General features: G+C 38.7%; 4 protein-coding genes and 1 long non-coding RNA gene across 6 annotated transcripts; 1 reads left to right on the top strand and 4 right to left on the bottom strand.

The window, feature by feature from the left end:
- Positions 1 to 598: 598 nt before the first annotated feature.
- Positions 599 to 2,115, bottom strand: LOC124306124 (fatty acid-binding protein homolog 9-like). The gene is made up of 3 exons (XM_046766337.1): positions 1,780 to 2,115; positions 1,272 to 1,376; positions 599 to 787 (listed from the first exon to the last, which is right to left on the bottom strand). Exons 1-3 carry the CDS (start codon positions 2,023 to 2,025, stop codon positions 731 to 733), a joined length of 408 nt encoding a protein of 135 aa, XP_046622293.1. The 5' UTR covers positions 2,026 to 2,115; the 3' UTR covers positions 599 to 730.
- A 2,186-nt stretch (positions 2,116 to 4,301) lies between these two features.
- LOC124306119 (malectin-A) lies at positions 4,302 to 6,682 on the bottom strand. Its single transcript, XM_046766325.1, has 4 exons — positions 5,667 to 6,682; positions 5,223 to 5,405; positions 5,078 to 5,135; positions 4,302 to 4,970 (listed from the first exon to the last, which is right to left on the bottom strand). Exons 1-4 carry the CDS (start codon positions 6,042 to 6,044, stop codon positions 4,762 to 4,764), a joined length of 828 nt encoding a protein of 275 aa, XP_046622281.1. The 5' UTR covers positions 6,045 to 6,682; the 3' UTR covers positions 4,302 to 4,761.
- Positions 6,683 to 8,573: 1,891 nt separating this feature from the next.
- On the top strand, positions 8,574 to 11,180 carry LOC124306113 (heat shock 70 kDa protein cognate 4). The gene is made up of 3 exons (XM_046766311.1): positions 8,574 to 8,641; positions 8,796 to 9,009; positions 9,293 to 11,180. The coding sequence occupies exons 2-3, from the start codon at positions 8,805 to 8,807 to the stop codon at positions 11,050 to 11,052; spliced, it is 1,965 nt and encodes a 654-aa protein (XP_046622267.1). The 5' UTR covers positions 8,574 to 8,641; positions 8,796 to 8,804; the 3' UTR covers positions 11,053 to 11,180.
- An 802-nt stretch (positions 11,181 to 11,982) lies between these two features.
- Positions 11,983 to 17,166, bottom strand: LOC124306112 (RING finger protein 10). 2 transcript variants are annotated; one of them, XM_046766309.1, is made up of 12 exons: positions 16,784 to 17,166; positions 16,355 to 16,530; positions 15,338 to 15,564; positions 14,909 to 14,999; positions 14,526 to 14,704; positions 14,226 to 14,424; positions 13,999 to 14,133; positions 13,654 to 13,876; positions 13,192 to 13,443; positions 12,871 to 13,045; positions 12,426 to 12,757; positions 11,983 to 12,306 (listed from the first exon to the last, which is right to left on the bottom strand). In XM_046766309.1, the coding sequence occupies exons 1-12, from the start codon at positions 16,851 to 16,853 to the stop codon at positions 12,203 to 12,205; spliced, it is 2,163 nt and encodes a 720-aa protein (XP_046622265.1). In that variant the 5' UTR covers positions 16,854 to 17,166; the 3' UTR covers positions 11,983 to 12,202. The 2 variants fall into 2 exon arrangements, with proteins under 2 accessions (XP_046622265.1, XP_046622266.1); XM_046766310.1 differs by lacking the exon at positions 15,338 to 15,564.
- Positions 15,791 to 16,348, bottom strand: LOC124306131 (uncharacterized). Its single transcript, XR_006908536.1, has 2 exons — positions 15,959 to 16,348; positions 15,791 to 15,849 (listed from the first exon to the last, which is right to left on the bottom strand). It is a non-coding gene; the product is annotated as an uncharacterized LOC124306131 (long non-coding RNA).
- Positions 17,167 to 17,317: the final 151 nt, after the last annotated feature.

The following is a 17,317-nucleotide window of genomic DNA, read 5'->3' as shown; positions in this document are numbered from 1 at the left end:
GTATATTTATGGGGAGGGGGTGTAGAAATTTGCCGATCGCTACTGAAGTGAGTCCACGTATATACGATTAACGGCAGTTAATACCTATTGGTTTTACGAAATGTCTAACGTATAGTGTTATGTCGTATTAAGGGAGTGCCCTGGTCGATTTCGACGCTGACGTATATACCGCTGAACATCAAAGTCTACGTATCTTGAGCGCGAAAAAGGGCTAAACAGTCCCATTATATACACAATTCTGAACAAAAAGACGCCGATATATTTTTATTCGGCGCAGAAATAAAGAAATGGCACGGATTCTACGAAATCGCGATAGTAAATTCGTATAGAATTCGTGAGATTTCTTAATTTCCGCGTCAAATGAACATTTATTGGACGTGGTTTCGTTTATAATTGCGTGTAGAATGGAGCTCTTAAGCCCTTTTTCGCGTTTGAGATACATGGACTTCGATATTTGAAGATATATGCGTCAACATTGAAATTGACCAGGCCGCACCCCCTTATGTTGAAACGGTACAGCCTAATCGGTACGTGTAATTATATAGGATTTTAAGTAACTTTGGGTAGAGGCACAATGATAAGGAAAATTATACATATGTAGATTGCACGGTATGAAACTATTTATTGATACACATTGAAAAATCTATACATATGTTTATATCGGTAGAGACGTGTCCGAGTTCGGCATCCGTTTGTAGCGAAGGTATACTTTAGCCGATGACTAATCAATCTAAATCCTCTTGTAAGTACGCGTGGCCTTAACGCCACTCTTCTCGTCAACCAGATGCTGAAAAACACAAATTTGATTCAATAGTCGAATCATATAATTCATCGCCTATACAGAGAAGGTCTCTCGAAAGCGCAAGTTTTCGTTCGAAGAATTTGTCCGCCACGCTTGGCTCGTTGTGAAGTAAAAGTTGCTCATGAGTTGACGCTGGCGATAACCGCGTGGCTCGGAATCGGCGCTTTCAAGAGATCTACCCTATATATTATGTCCAGTTTCAAGGTGTTTAATAGTTACATTTACCAAAGATTTGAAATGTTACCCAACAATTTACAAAAATCACTACGTGTCAGAGAAATTATCACGGGCAAGTACACACATCAGCTGTAAGATAGTTTATTCCGTAAAAACAATCAATATTACTTAAAAATGATTAGTGCAGTGCCCGTTGTCTCTAATTTTACTGACATGGTTCAATTGACCATTGAAAAGCTTGATGTTACATCTTTTTCGAACCGATACCGATAAACCTGATGTAAAAACTTACCACGGTGATACCGGCGTCAGTGAATTCGTAAGTTCTGAGACCCCTCCTACCGTCGGGTACTGTTGACTCAGTGATGAACTTGTCGCCCTCGCGTTTCGTTACGCTCTGCAATAAAAGGTATGCATTTGTTTCAATATTGATAATATTAGCAACTAATTGCAAAGAAAATCACAACCATATTCTAACTTGTACCGCATTTTTGCATTTTCTTTCATTTTTGAAAAATATGAATCCTCGCGCCGGAAACTGTACGTCTATAACTATACGTGTATGACGTATAACTTCAGATATCGACTATACTGTACTTTTACGACAAAATTTGCTCAATGAGTGCACTGGTGTATATTGTTACTTTATTATGGCATGCTAACAATTCTACACCACCAGTGAAGAAGTACGGTTTAAGGAACACCGCTTCACTCGAAGTCACTAACGTGTACTTACCTACATGTATGTATTATGTTTATATGCATGTATTGTTTATTATCTATGTAGTGAAGTTACATACCTTCAGGGTTGCGCCCTGTGGCAAGACTTCGTCGTAAGGTTCTCCCAGCTTGAAAACCGAGGTGGATTCCTTGCCTTCGTTGCCAACTGTCACTGTCCATTTACCGCCAGCCTCGGAAATCGTTAACGATGGGTTGCTTTTAAGGAGCAGCCCTATCCTGGCATCGTCGCCTCCCACAGCCTTGAGATAGTCTGCGAACTCGGGAGAGCTAACGACATGCTGGTACTTTCCAACGATTTGAACCATTTTGCTTCAAAAGAGATTACTGAGCGTCAACTGGGTTACAAAAGTCAGTACCTATATGCACTGCTGTTTGAGCTTTACGACTGAAGATCCACCGCAGAAAAACTCCCTTTTATACAAGAACGACTTGCAGTTACGCAACTCCAAGCCCCCGGCTTGGTTGAGCTTAGACGGCATGAGTCTTCATTTTACAGATTAGATAATAATGGTATAAGGATTGGACCCTGTACCGAGCAGGTACTTAGAAGTTGCAAAGTTGCGATGCACACGCCTTCATTCCCCAACTATCGAACGTCTTGATCATCATCCTATCTCCAAAGAACGGCGAACGTCAAGCCATCGTCGAATGGGTTACAGACAAGTGCATTCAGATTGAATGCGGAAATACATGAATTATCTTTTATCCAACCATCGTCTCTTTTATTCCTTTTGCCACAGACAAAATCTGTGCGTGTTATACCTATGTACTATTATTCCCTTATTATTTTTCATTTGGCTATCCTTATCTCTAATTCGTAATGTCACTATGCGCTTGTAGGGCTGCATCCTATGTCATAAACTGATCACAGTCCTCTCTGTCCATCTCACCGACTATCTTTGCGGATTTGAAATAATTGAATTAATCCTGTAGGCTAGTTGATTGGTCCGCATGTGCATATGAAATGCGTTTCAAAGGGCATATTGTAACTCATTTGAAATAACTTATACGCAGTACTGGGCTTGAGTGACGTGACGCGACATATCAATTAATCGTATCGCGATACACCAAAGTACACGTGTATTAAAGTTGATTATAGATGAATTCATACAGGCAAATGTGAAAATCATTTCAACAGATGAACGTCGCATTCGAACAGCTGATGAAGAGCATGACAAATAACGAATCCCTGGTTGTGAGATGCTTTGATATCTTTTCACTAATTTTAAATTTATGCAGACATTGTGCAAGCCCTGCGTTATTAAGTGTATTTTTAATGATGAAAAACGATAAGTCCTGATCAAAAATGTTTCCTAGATCCTGTAGAGCACCTTAAAAATGCGTATTGAGTTAGTTAATAGCGAATTAATATACTAGTCTCAGAAGCAGATGCATTTACAGATTAAGAATTGACGAGACAATGCTCTTTACTCGACCTGACTGATTGAACTTCACCATAAGAAGTAGACATTTAAATTCACCGGTAAAAATTACGGATTTTCTGTTTAAGCATGAGCGTAGGTATACTTGCAGGTAATTATTTTTTTCAAGAAACATCGAATTCAATCGTGTATTTGTAGTTCATTATTCGTAAGGAAACGTTGAATCTAATCTCCAACTTCCACATTTTGCTGATATAAATATAGTTGCGGTTTGAGAGTATCGGCGCCTCGTCATTCACCGTGCAAGTAGACTCGAGCGAAAACGCGCGTTGCGAGGCGAACGGAAAATACCCCCGGTGTACACCAACAGTTTACATAGCTACAAGTTACATAAGTAGGTAGATTGCATCAAAATTATCAATATCGTCTGTCCTTCCATTATAATTATACAATATATTACTCAACAAAAGATCATATCTTGTTACTTGTCACCAAATACATGCGAATGTAAACTCGTGGCACTGATAATTATAATGCGCTTTTATCAGTTCAGCAGCTCCAACTTGTAGACTGTTCGTTTTCCCAAGATGAGAACTAGCATAATCAATTCGGTGCAAGAACAGTTTGGAGGTACAATACCCTGGAATTGATTCTCGACAATTTCCAAACATTTATGTCCACGTTACTATAATATACCTGATTTCACTTGAAAAGCTAATCATGGCAAATTGTGCCCTGCACAACGGGCAAATTACATTTTCTTATTTTTGATAGCTAATTTTAGATACTGTCAATACTATGATGATTCCACAATTGACGTGGCCATCAAGCAATCAATTACACATTTATCTAGAACCTGATTGATAACAAATATATAACGTTATTACCTAAATATAACTTCAATCGCCCCTCCACATGGTCAATAATAAACAGAATAAGGAGTTTAACACTCGCAATAGAACATTTCCAAGGTGAATTCTATGTAATTTAATTGCAGTTCTGTAACATGTAAAGGGATCTTGAGAGTACCAAACAATTTAGGGAAACAGTAACAGTTGCTGGTTTGACACAAGGCGAAAGTATCACGTTACATTAATCTATAAAACCTTAGCAGAACGGAAAAAATAAAACACCGCACGTTCGATTCGGAATTTCCGTTGAAAATAACATGTTGCGGTCACATGTCCGGAGAGATCACGTTGGATACAACTGTTTATTAAATAATTCCGTACATGGTGTGAATTGTCCTTATTCACAGCTAGCATTTTCAACTAATTAAAGTTTCTCTAGGATCACAAGGTGACATTGTAGCAGTCTAATTGAATACTTTACGTAATAGGTAAGCAGATTCAATCGTATGGATTGGCAAATGTTCATCTATCTGCAGACATTGATCCTGTCTGGTAAATAACAAAAAGTTAATTATCATTAATTATATAAATACTAACCGACAATATTATCACCTATAAATGAAATAATTTAATATAATCTTTAGCACAATGCAATAAATTCTCTGTAATTTGGGTTGTACGTCAAGCAACATATTAATAGCTCACTAACAATAGAAAATCATATTTTTATGCCTTCTATATGTCCTTATATTAATTAAGTGTATGAAAACTAGGAAGTTGGCGGAATAGGAATCTATCCGGAGCTAAATTAAAGTTTGCATAAACAGAAAAGGAGAGGTATAAATGCTCCTATTGCTACATAAATAGGAAGTAAAATTGATGTGTCATCTATCGAGTAGGGATCTGGCGTGCGCGGTCCACTAGTGTGCCGACTGCGAACAACGGCCTCTTCTTCTTCATCCTGCATGCCACGGTATTCCTCCGGTTCTTGAGGGATCGGCCCCAATTGAGGTACATCTGAGAAAATGAAGACAAACTTATAAGTACACGAACTACATCATCAAAGTGTATACTTCAATCAATACATCGTAAGTAATATTCATAAAGCCAGGATGTATTGGTACCTTCTAATTTGCCTTTGACTACAGCTATGGCATTAATCTTCGGATTGTCCCTGTAACCCTGTAAATTATTATTATTACCATTTGACTTCCATTGATATTTGCACGTGCGAGCATATCAATGCTGCAATTTATTTAGTACAACAACCTTAATAAATTCGACCCTTATCTTGCCACCAAGTATGTCCGATTCCTCGTCATTGTATATTAATTTTCCTTTTTGTACTTTGAATGGTATGTATTCGTCATGAGCTACTCCACGTCCAACTTTTTCGAATATGTCTAAATCCGTAACGATGGTATGATCTCCATTTAATACGACATCAAACACCTGCATGAAGAAAAAAAAAATACAGTGGTAAATTTTAGTAGGTCACCCTAGTGATTGAGGTAAGTTTGGGCCAGTCATTCTGACAATTGTGGTAATTTGGAAAGTCATCTGATACTTTTACGTCTTCCATATCTCTATCTAATCAACAGACGTCAACTTGATCCAAGTTTTGCTTTTTTTTTTTTTTAATGTCTAATTTAATATTGATTAGTCCTATGTATGATAGAAGGAAAAACCAACAGAAATATTTTTGGCACCAACCTTCATATTTGGGGAATTGAAGTAAACCTCGCAGAACCTTAGCACCATCACATAGTCTCCATCCTCTTTTATTGGTATGTCGTAACCAAATGTACTATGGTGGTAACGTTCAGTCTGATAGAGTATTTGATCTACGCTATTGACACGTCCTATGATTAACTGTTTTCCATAGTCTGAGGCAGTACCAATTTTTCCCATTAGTGGATCTTTCATATATCGTACACCTATACTGTCGACATGCGCCTCCCCACCAGCATTGATTGCGTATATCACTTCCAGACATTCGATACCAGGTGGAATATTGCTGAATGCAATAAGTAACGTGGCAATATGTATATGCCACGCAAGCAAATGATCCTTCATACATGACAGCATCATTTTTATAAAATTCAATCAGGTGCCGTCAAATGTCAACATTAATTTAAAAACGATCGATTAGAATTTCCTTTGGTATTAATCTCATCGTTCACCAACTTCAAAGGGGGAATTATTAAATGATAGGTTAGAAACACAATCGCATATTTATTTAACACGGCTTGGCATGTAATTAAGCACGTAATTTTGAAAAATATACTGATGATGCCGGATAATCATTTACTTTCACTTTTCATACATTTAATTGTTAAAAACTATACCCAGAATTGGCAACTTAACTTTGAGTCCTCTGCTTTGAATTCAACCGAGTCTATGAGCATGTGTTGACCACGAGAGGAAACCACTCTGAACATTTCTCCTGAACGAGTTTACGTGTCAAATACGTCTATCGGCCACGTATTCATTCGAACAATTTCATATACCATATGAGATGGCAGCGCTAGCACCGTTTTTGTATCCTCAACACGGACCAATACACATGATTATGTTTTTATTAGAATATTAGAAAATTATAAAATTTGATGGAAATCCCTCACTGCATTTCTTGTTCAGTGACAATAAAATACCCTTCGTAAAATTGCAGTATAAATTATAATAAACATCAATTGGTTTTTCCAACGAAAGGAGCCTGAGACAGCCCGCCACCCCGGCGCTCCCTTTTTTCATGCCTTTGATTCAGTGACGCTGAGTAGAGCCCTCCAGTGTAGCCACCTTGAAGATAGCGCGTGTTTCAAGTAAGAAATAGGAACGTAATTTTGAAGTAAAAATCATTGTACTATTGGATCATTTTAAAATTCAATTGATGGTGTATAGAATATTTTAATTGTCATTATCGTAACCGTATACTGTTACCAATATTGAATTTTCTTTGCTATTTTCTGATCTATCGTGTCACGTCACCCACATGGCGCGAAAACTTGCATATTTGAAAATTCGTATGAAATCAGTAGTTCTAATTTCAATTATTAAATTATTTACTGACTTGTGCATGCATGTATATCAATTTTTGTCCATAAATGTATACGAATATTTTCTCATGCATTGGTGACTGTAGTACACCATAAGTGTAGTCTTCAATTGTTTGTTCTACACAAAATTATTGTATATTTGCGTACGATATTGTTGCGTCATCGTACACACATGTGTACATACATGCATACAAATATACATTCGTGCATATAGAAAGATAAGCAGTGGCATCACCACCCTTTTTACTTCATGGTCTCAATTCAGAGTGTCTCGAAATAAAATTCATCTATTTTAAACACGTGTGAAGGAAAGTTGCGCTACTACTTTTAAACAAGTATACGATACAAAAATACGATATAATTTGATATAGAATCATATAAATGACTCGTGAATTACCTAAAAAATTCCTGAACTTTTTCAAGTTTGCCGAGCTAGAAAAATGCATACCTCTACGAATGCCAACACACAGGTGGGGATGGGGGGGATCTAATTTATTCGTCGCTGAACACAACGAACTGAGCGAGCAGCTAGCGGTTGTTCGTGTGGAGCAACGAATAAAGAGTCCTGGAATGAAAATTCCAAACCGCGCGGCCATCTTGTATCAGATAGTAAATGTCGTACGAAGCGCGAGGTTCATGTATCACATAGCCATTAGCGATCTTGCTACTTGTGACGTCACAGCGATTCCATGATGCGTAATGCTTCGAATTGCTTCCTTTTCCGTAACATCGCAATTTTGCTTTGCACATACACGTAAAGCATGTGCCATTTTTGGCGAAATCATATGACTAGAAACACTAGAGAAAGGGTATTCTTCAGAGGCCTGTATATATGATACACAGTTCATGTGATTATCCACAATTATCCTTGTACACATTGGTATATGCGTCAGACACTCAGGTGGTCGAACAGAAGGCGAAGATTCAAGAAGCCTCGATCGACCTTCAACGTCAGGTTCAGCGATGGTTCAGCGTCCTTATTTGAGCACTGGAAAGATATTTCGTGCAAGCAAATATTCAAATAAACAACTTAGGTTTGATACATGGACTCGGGAGAAAAGTAACGGTATACTTTAGGGTAAGGTTAGGATTTGGGTAAATTGCGTAAACTGGCAAGTGGCATTAAATTCAAGGTCCATTCGGGGATTACATCTAATCTTATGATGCCAATGACGCCATTAATCACGTATTGCGGTTTTACGGAAGTGTGCTAAATAATGAATAAACTCTAGATTCTTCTCCATGATTCGCAGCTTTATTTTCCGGTCAAAATTAAGTCCATGTCATCAGAAAACAAACACGAATTGACAAACTAGTGATATATGTCTGTGCTTTAAATATATCAAACTTATTATTACGGATATTTAATTTCATCTTCGTATCAATTTAATTCAAGTGATGTTAATAAGCTTATTCACGTATTACCAGTTTTCTCTCCAATAGAATCCCATGGTAAACCTAATCTAGGCTCTCATTGGTTCACAACACTGACGCAGTGGGAGAAGTTTCCAGAAGCGTCCTTCCGCCGTATAATATAACGGGCGAGGTTTCTGACTCGTCACTCACGTTGCGAATCGTTGTACGGAAAATTTCTTCGAGCTCTAACCACATAACTACACAAACGAAACAAAGGTAGGATATATAAAAAAGGTCTTGAAATATCGTCGTTGTAATCGTAAAATATCACGTCAATCCCTTGTCGCATCGATATCCCAGGCAACCTGCCTAGTCTTGGCTGTTCATTTTTCGCAAAATGGAAGCTAACGATTTTCGATAATTTTTTTAGAACCATAAAATGGCTAACGCACCTGCAGTTGGTATCGATCTTGGCACCACCTACTCCTGTGTAGGAGTTTTCCAACATGGAAAGGTGGAAATCATCGCCAATGACCAAGGAAATCGAACTACACCCAGCTATGTTGCCTTTACGGACACCGAGCGTCTCATCGGAGATGCCGCGAAAAACCAAGTCGCCATGAATCCCAACAACACAATTTTTGGTAAGTACTGGACTTTGTTACTTCAAATCACCTTGCATGCCACAACATTTCATTGTGTGAGGGTATGAGACATTGAAAAATTGAGAAAATACCTGAAACTTTCTATTTGGTTCTGCTACGCTTTTTTCGTCTTTTATTTTAATTTTATTCTATAATAGCAATCTACGGACCCTATAATGATTAAATTTTACTCACGATTGAACTGTAATTTTGTTCAACTCTTCAACGTTCGTCAGGTAATGTTTGTGAGTATAAAATTTTCAAATATGACATTTTCCCATAGATGCCAAAAGACTGATCGGTCGCCGCTTTGAGGACCTCACAGTTCAGGCTGACATGAAACACTGGCCATTTACCGTTGTTAGTGATGGTGGAAAACCCAAAATCGAAGTTCAATACAAAGGAGAGACGAAGACTTTCTTCCCAGAAGAAGTGAGCTCAATGGTCCTGGTTAAGATGAAGGAAACTGCCGAGGCATACCTTGGTAAAACCGTCACCAATGCCGTGATCACTGTTCCCGCCTATTTCAACGACTCGCAGCGTCAGGCAACCAAAGACTCTGGTACCATCTCAGGTCTGAACGTACTGCGAATTATCAATGAGCCCACAGCAGCTGCCATTGCTTATGGACTTGACAAGAAAGCTGTTGGAGAACGTAATGTTCTCATTTTCGACCTTGGCGGCGGTACTTTTGATGTATCCATCCTTACCATCGAGGATGGAATCTTCGAGGTCAAGTCGACTGCTGGTGACACTCACCTTGGTGGAGAAGATTTTGACAATCGCATGGTGAACCACTTTGTCCAAGAGTTCAAGCGAAAATACAAGAAAGATCTGACCCAGAACAAACGTGCTCTACGTCGACTTCGCACAGCATGTGAAAGAGCGAAGCGCACGCTATCCTCATCCACCCAAGCCAGCATTGAGATTGATTCTCTCTTTGAGGGAATTGACTTCTACACTTCCATCACAAGAGCTCGATTTGAAGAATTGTGTGCAGACCTCTTCCGTGGTACTCTTGAACCTGTGGAGAAGTCCCTTCGTGATGCTAAAATGGACAAGTCTCAGATTCACGACATTGTTCTGGTTGGTGGCTCCACTCGTATCCCTAAGATTCAGAAGCTCTTGCAGGACTTCTTCAATGGCAAGGAACTGAATAAATCTATCAACCCTGATGAAGCTGTAGCTTACGGAGCGGCTGTCCAAGCTGCCATTCTCCATGGAGATAAGTCAGAGGAAGTGCAGGACCTTCTTCTCTTAGATGTTACTCCCCTTTCTCTTGGCATCGAAACTGCCGGCGGTGTCATGACTGCACTTATCAAGCGTAACACAACCATTCCAACTAAGCAGACACAAACGTTCACTACCTATGCCGATAATCAGCCTGGTGTACTCATCCAAGTCTACGAAGGTGAGCGAGCAATGACTAAGGACAATAATCTACTTGGAAAGTTTGAGCTCAGCGGGATTCCACCGGCACCCCGAGGCGTTCCTCAAATTGAAGTAACTTTTGACATCGACGCTAATGGTATCCTGAATGTATCTGCTGTTGACAAATCGACTGGTAAAGAAAATAAGATCACTATTACTAATGACAAAGGACGCTTGAGCAAAGAAGACATTGAAAGAATGGTCAACGAGGCAGAAAAGTATCGTAGTGAGGATGAGAAGCAGAAGGAAACTATCTCTGCTAAGAACGGCTTGGAGTCGTACTGCTTTAACATGAAGAGTACAGTAGAAGATGAAAAGCTCAAGGACAAGATCAGCGCGAGTGACAAACAGGTAGTCCTTGACAAATGCAACGACATCATTAAGTGGCTTGACGCCAACCAACTAGCTGACAAAGAAGAGTATGAGCATAAGCAGAAGGAACTGGAAGGCATCTGTAACCCAATTGTTACCAAGCTTTACCAGGGAGCTGGAGGAGTTCCGGGAGGAATGCCAGGTGGTTTCCCAGGAGCTGGTGGCGCTGCCCCTGGAGGTGCAGGAGCTGCACCAGGCGCCGGTGGCGCATCGGGACCTACGATCGAAGAGGTCGATTAAACCTCGTCACCTGGTAGCCATCTCTACTGAAAACAGTTTTCATTTTGACACTGCCTTGAATCAGTCAGTCTCATGAATACCCAATCATAAGTAACTAAATAAATAAATAAATGAACATGCAAACACAATCATGCTTTGTTGAATCAACATCCTTGCATCACAACAAATCAAACAATCCTTTTCTTTTTCTTCTCAATTATGTAATTATTTATAGCAATTTGAAGAAAAAAAAATACGTACGTTATTCAAGGCCACATTCACACTAATCGTTTATCAGAAAAAGTGTCGAAACAAAAATTTAAGCAATTAGATTGGCGATACAATTAAAGTCGACAGAAATAAGTTTGATCAATTCAACATTCATTACATGATGTGACCTCTGTCAAATTTTCCATTACTTTTGCTTCATCGGCCAAAATTTATGACTCGAAATTTTCTTCTAAACTGACTAAAAAAAAAGTATAAAAAAATCCGTTTACCTATTTTTAGATTATGGTAGTATAGGTTTTGAAAAAAGATTCAACCTCCAATGAAAATGTATAGTTTCGAAGGAATCTTTCGAAAGAGATTCTGCCCACCGCTACCAAAAATTCTTTGCGCATACACTTTCATCACAGGAGGCTGAAATCTATTTTAAAAGCCTATACTACCATAATCCAACAATTTATGAAAGGATTTTCTAATACTACAATTTTCAACAAATAATAAAACTTCGCACGAGTGGCTCCTTAATTTCAATTGACTTACCTTTCTAATCTGAGGAATTGTTTTTTTATATTTTGCCACTTAGTAGCGATAACATATCCTTGAAGTTTAAAAGTGTCATGATGCCGAAATGATTCCAATAAAGCGATGGAATAAATTTCGTACCAATATCATTTGTTGATGATTATTCGTTCTCGTGGGTAATGAAAAGAGTATTTTCATGTATCCAAACCAAAATTAATCATATTTATGTGGACACAATAGTTACATCAAATATTCGTCCATTTTTACATGTTACTTAAATAAAAATTAGGTATATTGATGCCACGATTTTTGAAAATAATATACATGTATTTGAACCAAGATCGATAATCCGCCATAATGGCAAAACAATGCCAGGGAAAGACCGTCAAGAAGAATAGGCAATTAAATTGCACAGTTGCACCTATGATGCACGAGCCATGTTTGTAGCGAAGAGGACTGTTGCTTTTCCTTTCTTTTTCTTTTTCTTTTTCTTTCCAGAAGCACTGTCATGACTTTCGCTGCTTCCTGAAATAAATTGAAATACATCAGATTACTCTAAACAAGGAAGAACTAGAGCTTCAAAAAATACACTATATTGCAATCGATATTTTTATCTTCCAGATATATTTCAACGTGCGACGCACCTGTAGGCTGTAGCTCTGTGTGTTCTAAAGCTGTTGCCAAAGCATCGCTAAAGCTTTGACTGTAGGATGGAGCTGGAGCATACCCTTCAACCTCTTCACTGTCTGAAATTGATGTGAGTGCAGCACCTCTTTGCTGAGGCCAATTACAGGCTGACGATGCAGGCACATTGATTTTCGATGAACCTTGTGATCCAGTAGTACGTAACATCTCTGCAAAAGATGGTCCACTGTCACGGGAATCTGCAGTTGCCAAATCCATGTTCAAAGATTGCATAGTTGGACTGCTTGCTACGCTGGACACTACGGATTCCGGTGAAGATGGAATATTCAACCTGATAAATATGATATGAGCTATTTGATTATCGGAGCATCAACAATTATATACATTTTATTAGCTACATAAGCACTTGAATACATCATCGGTATTATTAAAGCTCGTTATTACTCTACAGATGGTGAATTTGATTGCCATCGAGGAAAATGACGGTGAGACTCAATATGCACATTCGGAGTCGGGTACTTTCCAATGCGCTTGTTTTCTTCTTCCATGATCCTTTTCTCCCTGTACTGTTCATCACGTTCACGACGCAGTCGTCGATTCTTACGTGTCACAAGTTGCGCTGTAATACCATGGAAGAATAATGTATCAGGTATGGGTGCTGAGTTTTAATAAATTGTCTGCCTGTTTCGATTTTCCGCGTTTATAACAAACATAATTATTGGGCACGTTATTTAATTCGATGACAAATTAATTTTGAGCTTTTACCATTGAAAACCGAAAGATTTGCTCTCGATATTATGGGAGGCTTTAGTTGAATCTCAGCAATCCCAAATTGGCAAGTTAGGGGCAGGTGGTAAAGGTAACGTAATCTGCGTCTCAGCTCTTCAGTCATACTACAAGTTTCTTTTTCCAACAATTTTCCTGTTACAGTGGAAGGGCTATTTTCCAAACTACCGTATTGCAGCTCCAGCATTTTAACATTCATCGCATGCAGGTAAATGTGCTGCCCATCATCCGCTGGAACGAAACATCCACAATAGTCGGTAAATTCAGTTAACACGTTGAGCGCCACGCGTATTTCTAAGACAATCCCGTTCAGGCCGCTGTCAGCCACCGATAAGTCTAGTGTCAGCCACCGATGGCTGACGCGGCCTAAACGGAAAGTCTAGTGTCAGCCACCGATGGCTGACATGGCGCTCAACGTGTTAATCAAGTTCACGTACTCACCTTGGTAGAAGTAAAAAAACTTCGGCAAAGCAGTCAAAGTTTGACGTTTGGAGATGGAATCGTGAGCACATGGTACGAGAATTTCTCCGGACTCACAAGCCGAATCTTTACTCGATTCAGATTCTTTTTCTCCAACTTCTACCTTACTTTTTGATTGACTTTCCTTGACATCCTCTTTTATCTTATTCTCTGCAGCTTCGCGATCCAAACTACAGTATGTTGCCTGTCCAGGAACAGTACAGATGAGTAAAAATCGAATTTTAGTTATTTACAATCGGAATTATAGTGAACTATTTCTCATAGTATTTTTATACTATTTCTTCACGTAGGTTGGTCGTGACAGACCTTCGCAAAAAGCTCCTGTTCTCTTGTAGCCAATTCCCTGAGAGCTTGTTCAATGTAGTAATTTTCTGAAGACTCAGCATCTTCTGCTAGTTCAAGCTGGAGCTGAACACGTTCACACTCTATGATGTCTATAATCTATGAGAATAAAAAGGCGATTACATGTTTTTAAGGAACGAGCAGAATATATAAAAACTGTGGCACAATTATGAGAGATTAGATAATGTTACCTTATTGAAGTCGGCAAGCAACAACTTTGAGTAAATAATATTAGGGTCATCTTGGAGCAATGTGAAAAATGTGGTTGGGGAAGCCGCTTGAAAAGAATCTCCTACAGGAATTGCAAGCAATGATCCTCTTTCACGACGCATCAAACGCAAAGTTACAGTATCGTCAACATTCCATACTTTTTGTGTAATTTGTACAAAGCTGGAATTAAGGATGATTCAGTGAAGAATGTATTCTTTCTGATAAAATTGTTTCATTCGGTAAGAGATAAAATTCAATAATCCAACTACAAGATTATGCACCTTTTTAAGTCAGATTTGTCAATGTATTTTCCGCAAATGGGACACAAAGGCTTATCCGATATTGCTAAATAGTGGAGAATACATGCCAAACAGTATACATGACCACAGCGAGTCATCTTGCCAGCAACCGGCACACATAAACAAATTGGACAAGATAAGATCTCCGAGCTGTGGACTCTCTGTGAACACATAAAGAGGTACACAAGTTAACTGTCAGAACCAAATATTTTACAGGACCAGATACATTTCGGAAAACTACTAAAATACCATGATTACACTGGGTAATTCACGAAATAGTGTGACTCGCCCATTGCCAGTGTCTAAAAAGTTAACGGTTGTTTGTAATGTGAATAGATAGTACTGAAAAGTAAATAAAAACTTACAATTTGTTCAATCAAATTCCATTGAACCAGGGTATCAGGATCAGCGAGATAAGCTGTATAATCACCGTCACTTTTCACAACAAACTGGCAGCTGGAAAGAGCAATATAAAGGGGTGAAAATAATTGCAAGACCAAGGGAGTAGAGCTTAATGTGGTCTGATTTAAGGTAAAGCATTTTTACATACTAAAAAGAGAAATATGTTGACTATGAGGCTGTCCGTGAAAAAAAAAAAAAAAAAATGGTGACAGCTCCGTTGTCGGCCTATGCTGTTGTATTTTCTTTCCAATATTCGACAAATATGTGAAAATATGTATGAATGAAAAAACAGGGTGGCTACATATTTTGAAAACCTGAAAATGTTATACAATATTTTTTCCCAAAAATTTGTGGCCCGTTGGAAAACAAAAATCTTTGTTATTTATGCGTACTTGGCTTGTAAAAACTGTTCCGTGTTGTATTTACGCCGTTGCACGGGTGGAAGCCAACGATTGCTATTTTGATTATACTTGTTGATGAATCTGCCCAGATTCCGTGTGTTTGACACGCCGCGTATATCCCGCGGCTCGTAGTGAAAATTCAACAGATGATTCAAATTCTGCTTCCTACTTCCTTGGACCATGACCGAGCCATACTCGGCAACATCTTTTTCCTCTACCTGGCAAATCAAATTCATTATGACACTGCTACTAATTATCTCAAATGAACATAAAATGATAAACGTGAACTGATAATATTTCTCTGCGTGAGAAATTCATTGAGCACTGCACGAAATTAACAACCTAATAGATAAGCGTTATCTGAGTAACCTCAACAGTGTCGATGAATAATGCTGACTAATATTATTCTTGGATATGAAGGTCAGACGACAAAACACTTTTTTATTGTGTTTACGTTTCAGCCCTGATGGGGGCCCTCCTCAGAACAAATTTATTTAAACCATCTGTCATGAACAGAAATAATAAAATAATGTACAACTCAATTATAACAATAACATGAATAGTTTAGATAATAAGCCAGGATGTTTATGCACTATAAGTGAGAGGAATTACCTGGTGTGGTTTGACACTTTCAATTCCAGACGAAAGGGACCACTATTAAGTGGTGAATGCGTGTTGGTTAATAGAATAAGACAAAAAAAACAAAAACTAAAACACACTGCGATCGCGATACGTAGCTACCAAGCCTTCATCCTTATTGTTAATTTAATAAAATAAAACACATGACGGCCGTTGTAAGTTTGAATCAAGAGGTTTGAGTTTGAGTTTGAATCTTGTTGTTGTTGTCTGACCTTCATATCCAAGAATAATATTAGTTAACAAGTCACTAAGGTCAAGAAAAAATCGTCTTCGTCAATGAATAATAGTGCTTCAGGGCAGATAAAGCTTTCATATTATTTTGCCACTTTTTGAGGAATTTTAGAAGGATCAACTTCCTATGTGACGAACCTTGGTATCCTCCTTTGGACTGCCATGATACTGTCCTTTAGGTTTTGGTCTCTTATCATGACTTTTTCCTTTTGGTACATAGGATTTTCGAGATTGTTCATTTTTCGGCAAATTTGTGATTCCTATTGGTTCGCGCTTCCGTGAGCTTCTCGGAAATAGTTTGGTGTTTACGATATCTGGAAAAAAAGTTGTAAATCACGGAATGTAGATAAACTTGCGAATATCATGCAGACATACGTACAATTCTTCAAATTGTTGGTGAAGTGCTGAGTTTTAATCTATCGATTCAAAAATCACGTTCACTTATATTCCGATGACTTAACATTAAAGACTCGTGTTGTCACGTGACGTGTGCAATTATTCGCGGAAAGTAAGCAGGTGTGCATATATGTACGTAACATGTAAGTCGGAGCTAACGATGACACGCACCTTGGTTCTTTTTGGCATCACCAGTCGTCCCCTTGGAGGACGACTGCGGTAATCGTGATTTCTTTTCCATCGTTGAATCGACCGTAGTTACGACCAAGTGTATTGTAGTTGGCAGAGATATGGTCTCCTCCTTGTGGAGAAACGTAGCTTTGGTGCAGGCCCTTCATCTTTTCAATAAGCCATCTTCGACAGTTCCAAAGTATAAAACCTCCAGAAAGGCGATACCAGATTTTTGTATGCGAAACTAAGGTGTTAAAGATTCCACACAAGAGTACACTTTTGAGGGAGAGATGTGCCTCCCTGTCGCCGTAAACGACGATTTATGTCGCGATCCACCCCGATCACAACCTCGTCGCTATGATGGCGACAAAATGTCCAAGCTTTGGACAATGTCGGAAACGGGAAGTCAGATGTCCGTCGAAGATTAGAAATATTTTCTTTTTATCGCTAGAAGGAGGCGAGGAGAGGAAAAACCAGATTCATGAATAAATTCTCAGGAACCATTTTATTCATACGTTTATATTTTTAACAACG

This window comes from Neodiprion virginianus, chromosome 5, assembly GCF_021901495.1.
Source record: "Neodiprion virginianus isolate iyNeoVirg1 chromosome 5, iyNeoVirg1.1, whole genome shotgun sequence".
In the NCBI taxonomy this organism is placed as follows: domain Eukaryota; kingdom Metazoa; phylum Arthropoda; class Insecta; order Hymenoptera; family Diprionidae; genus Neodiprion; species Neodiprion virginianus.
This window is presented reverse-complemented; position numbering and strand designations above follow the sequence as displayed.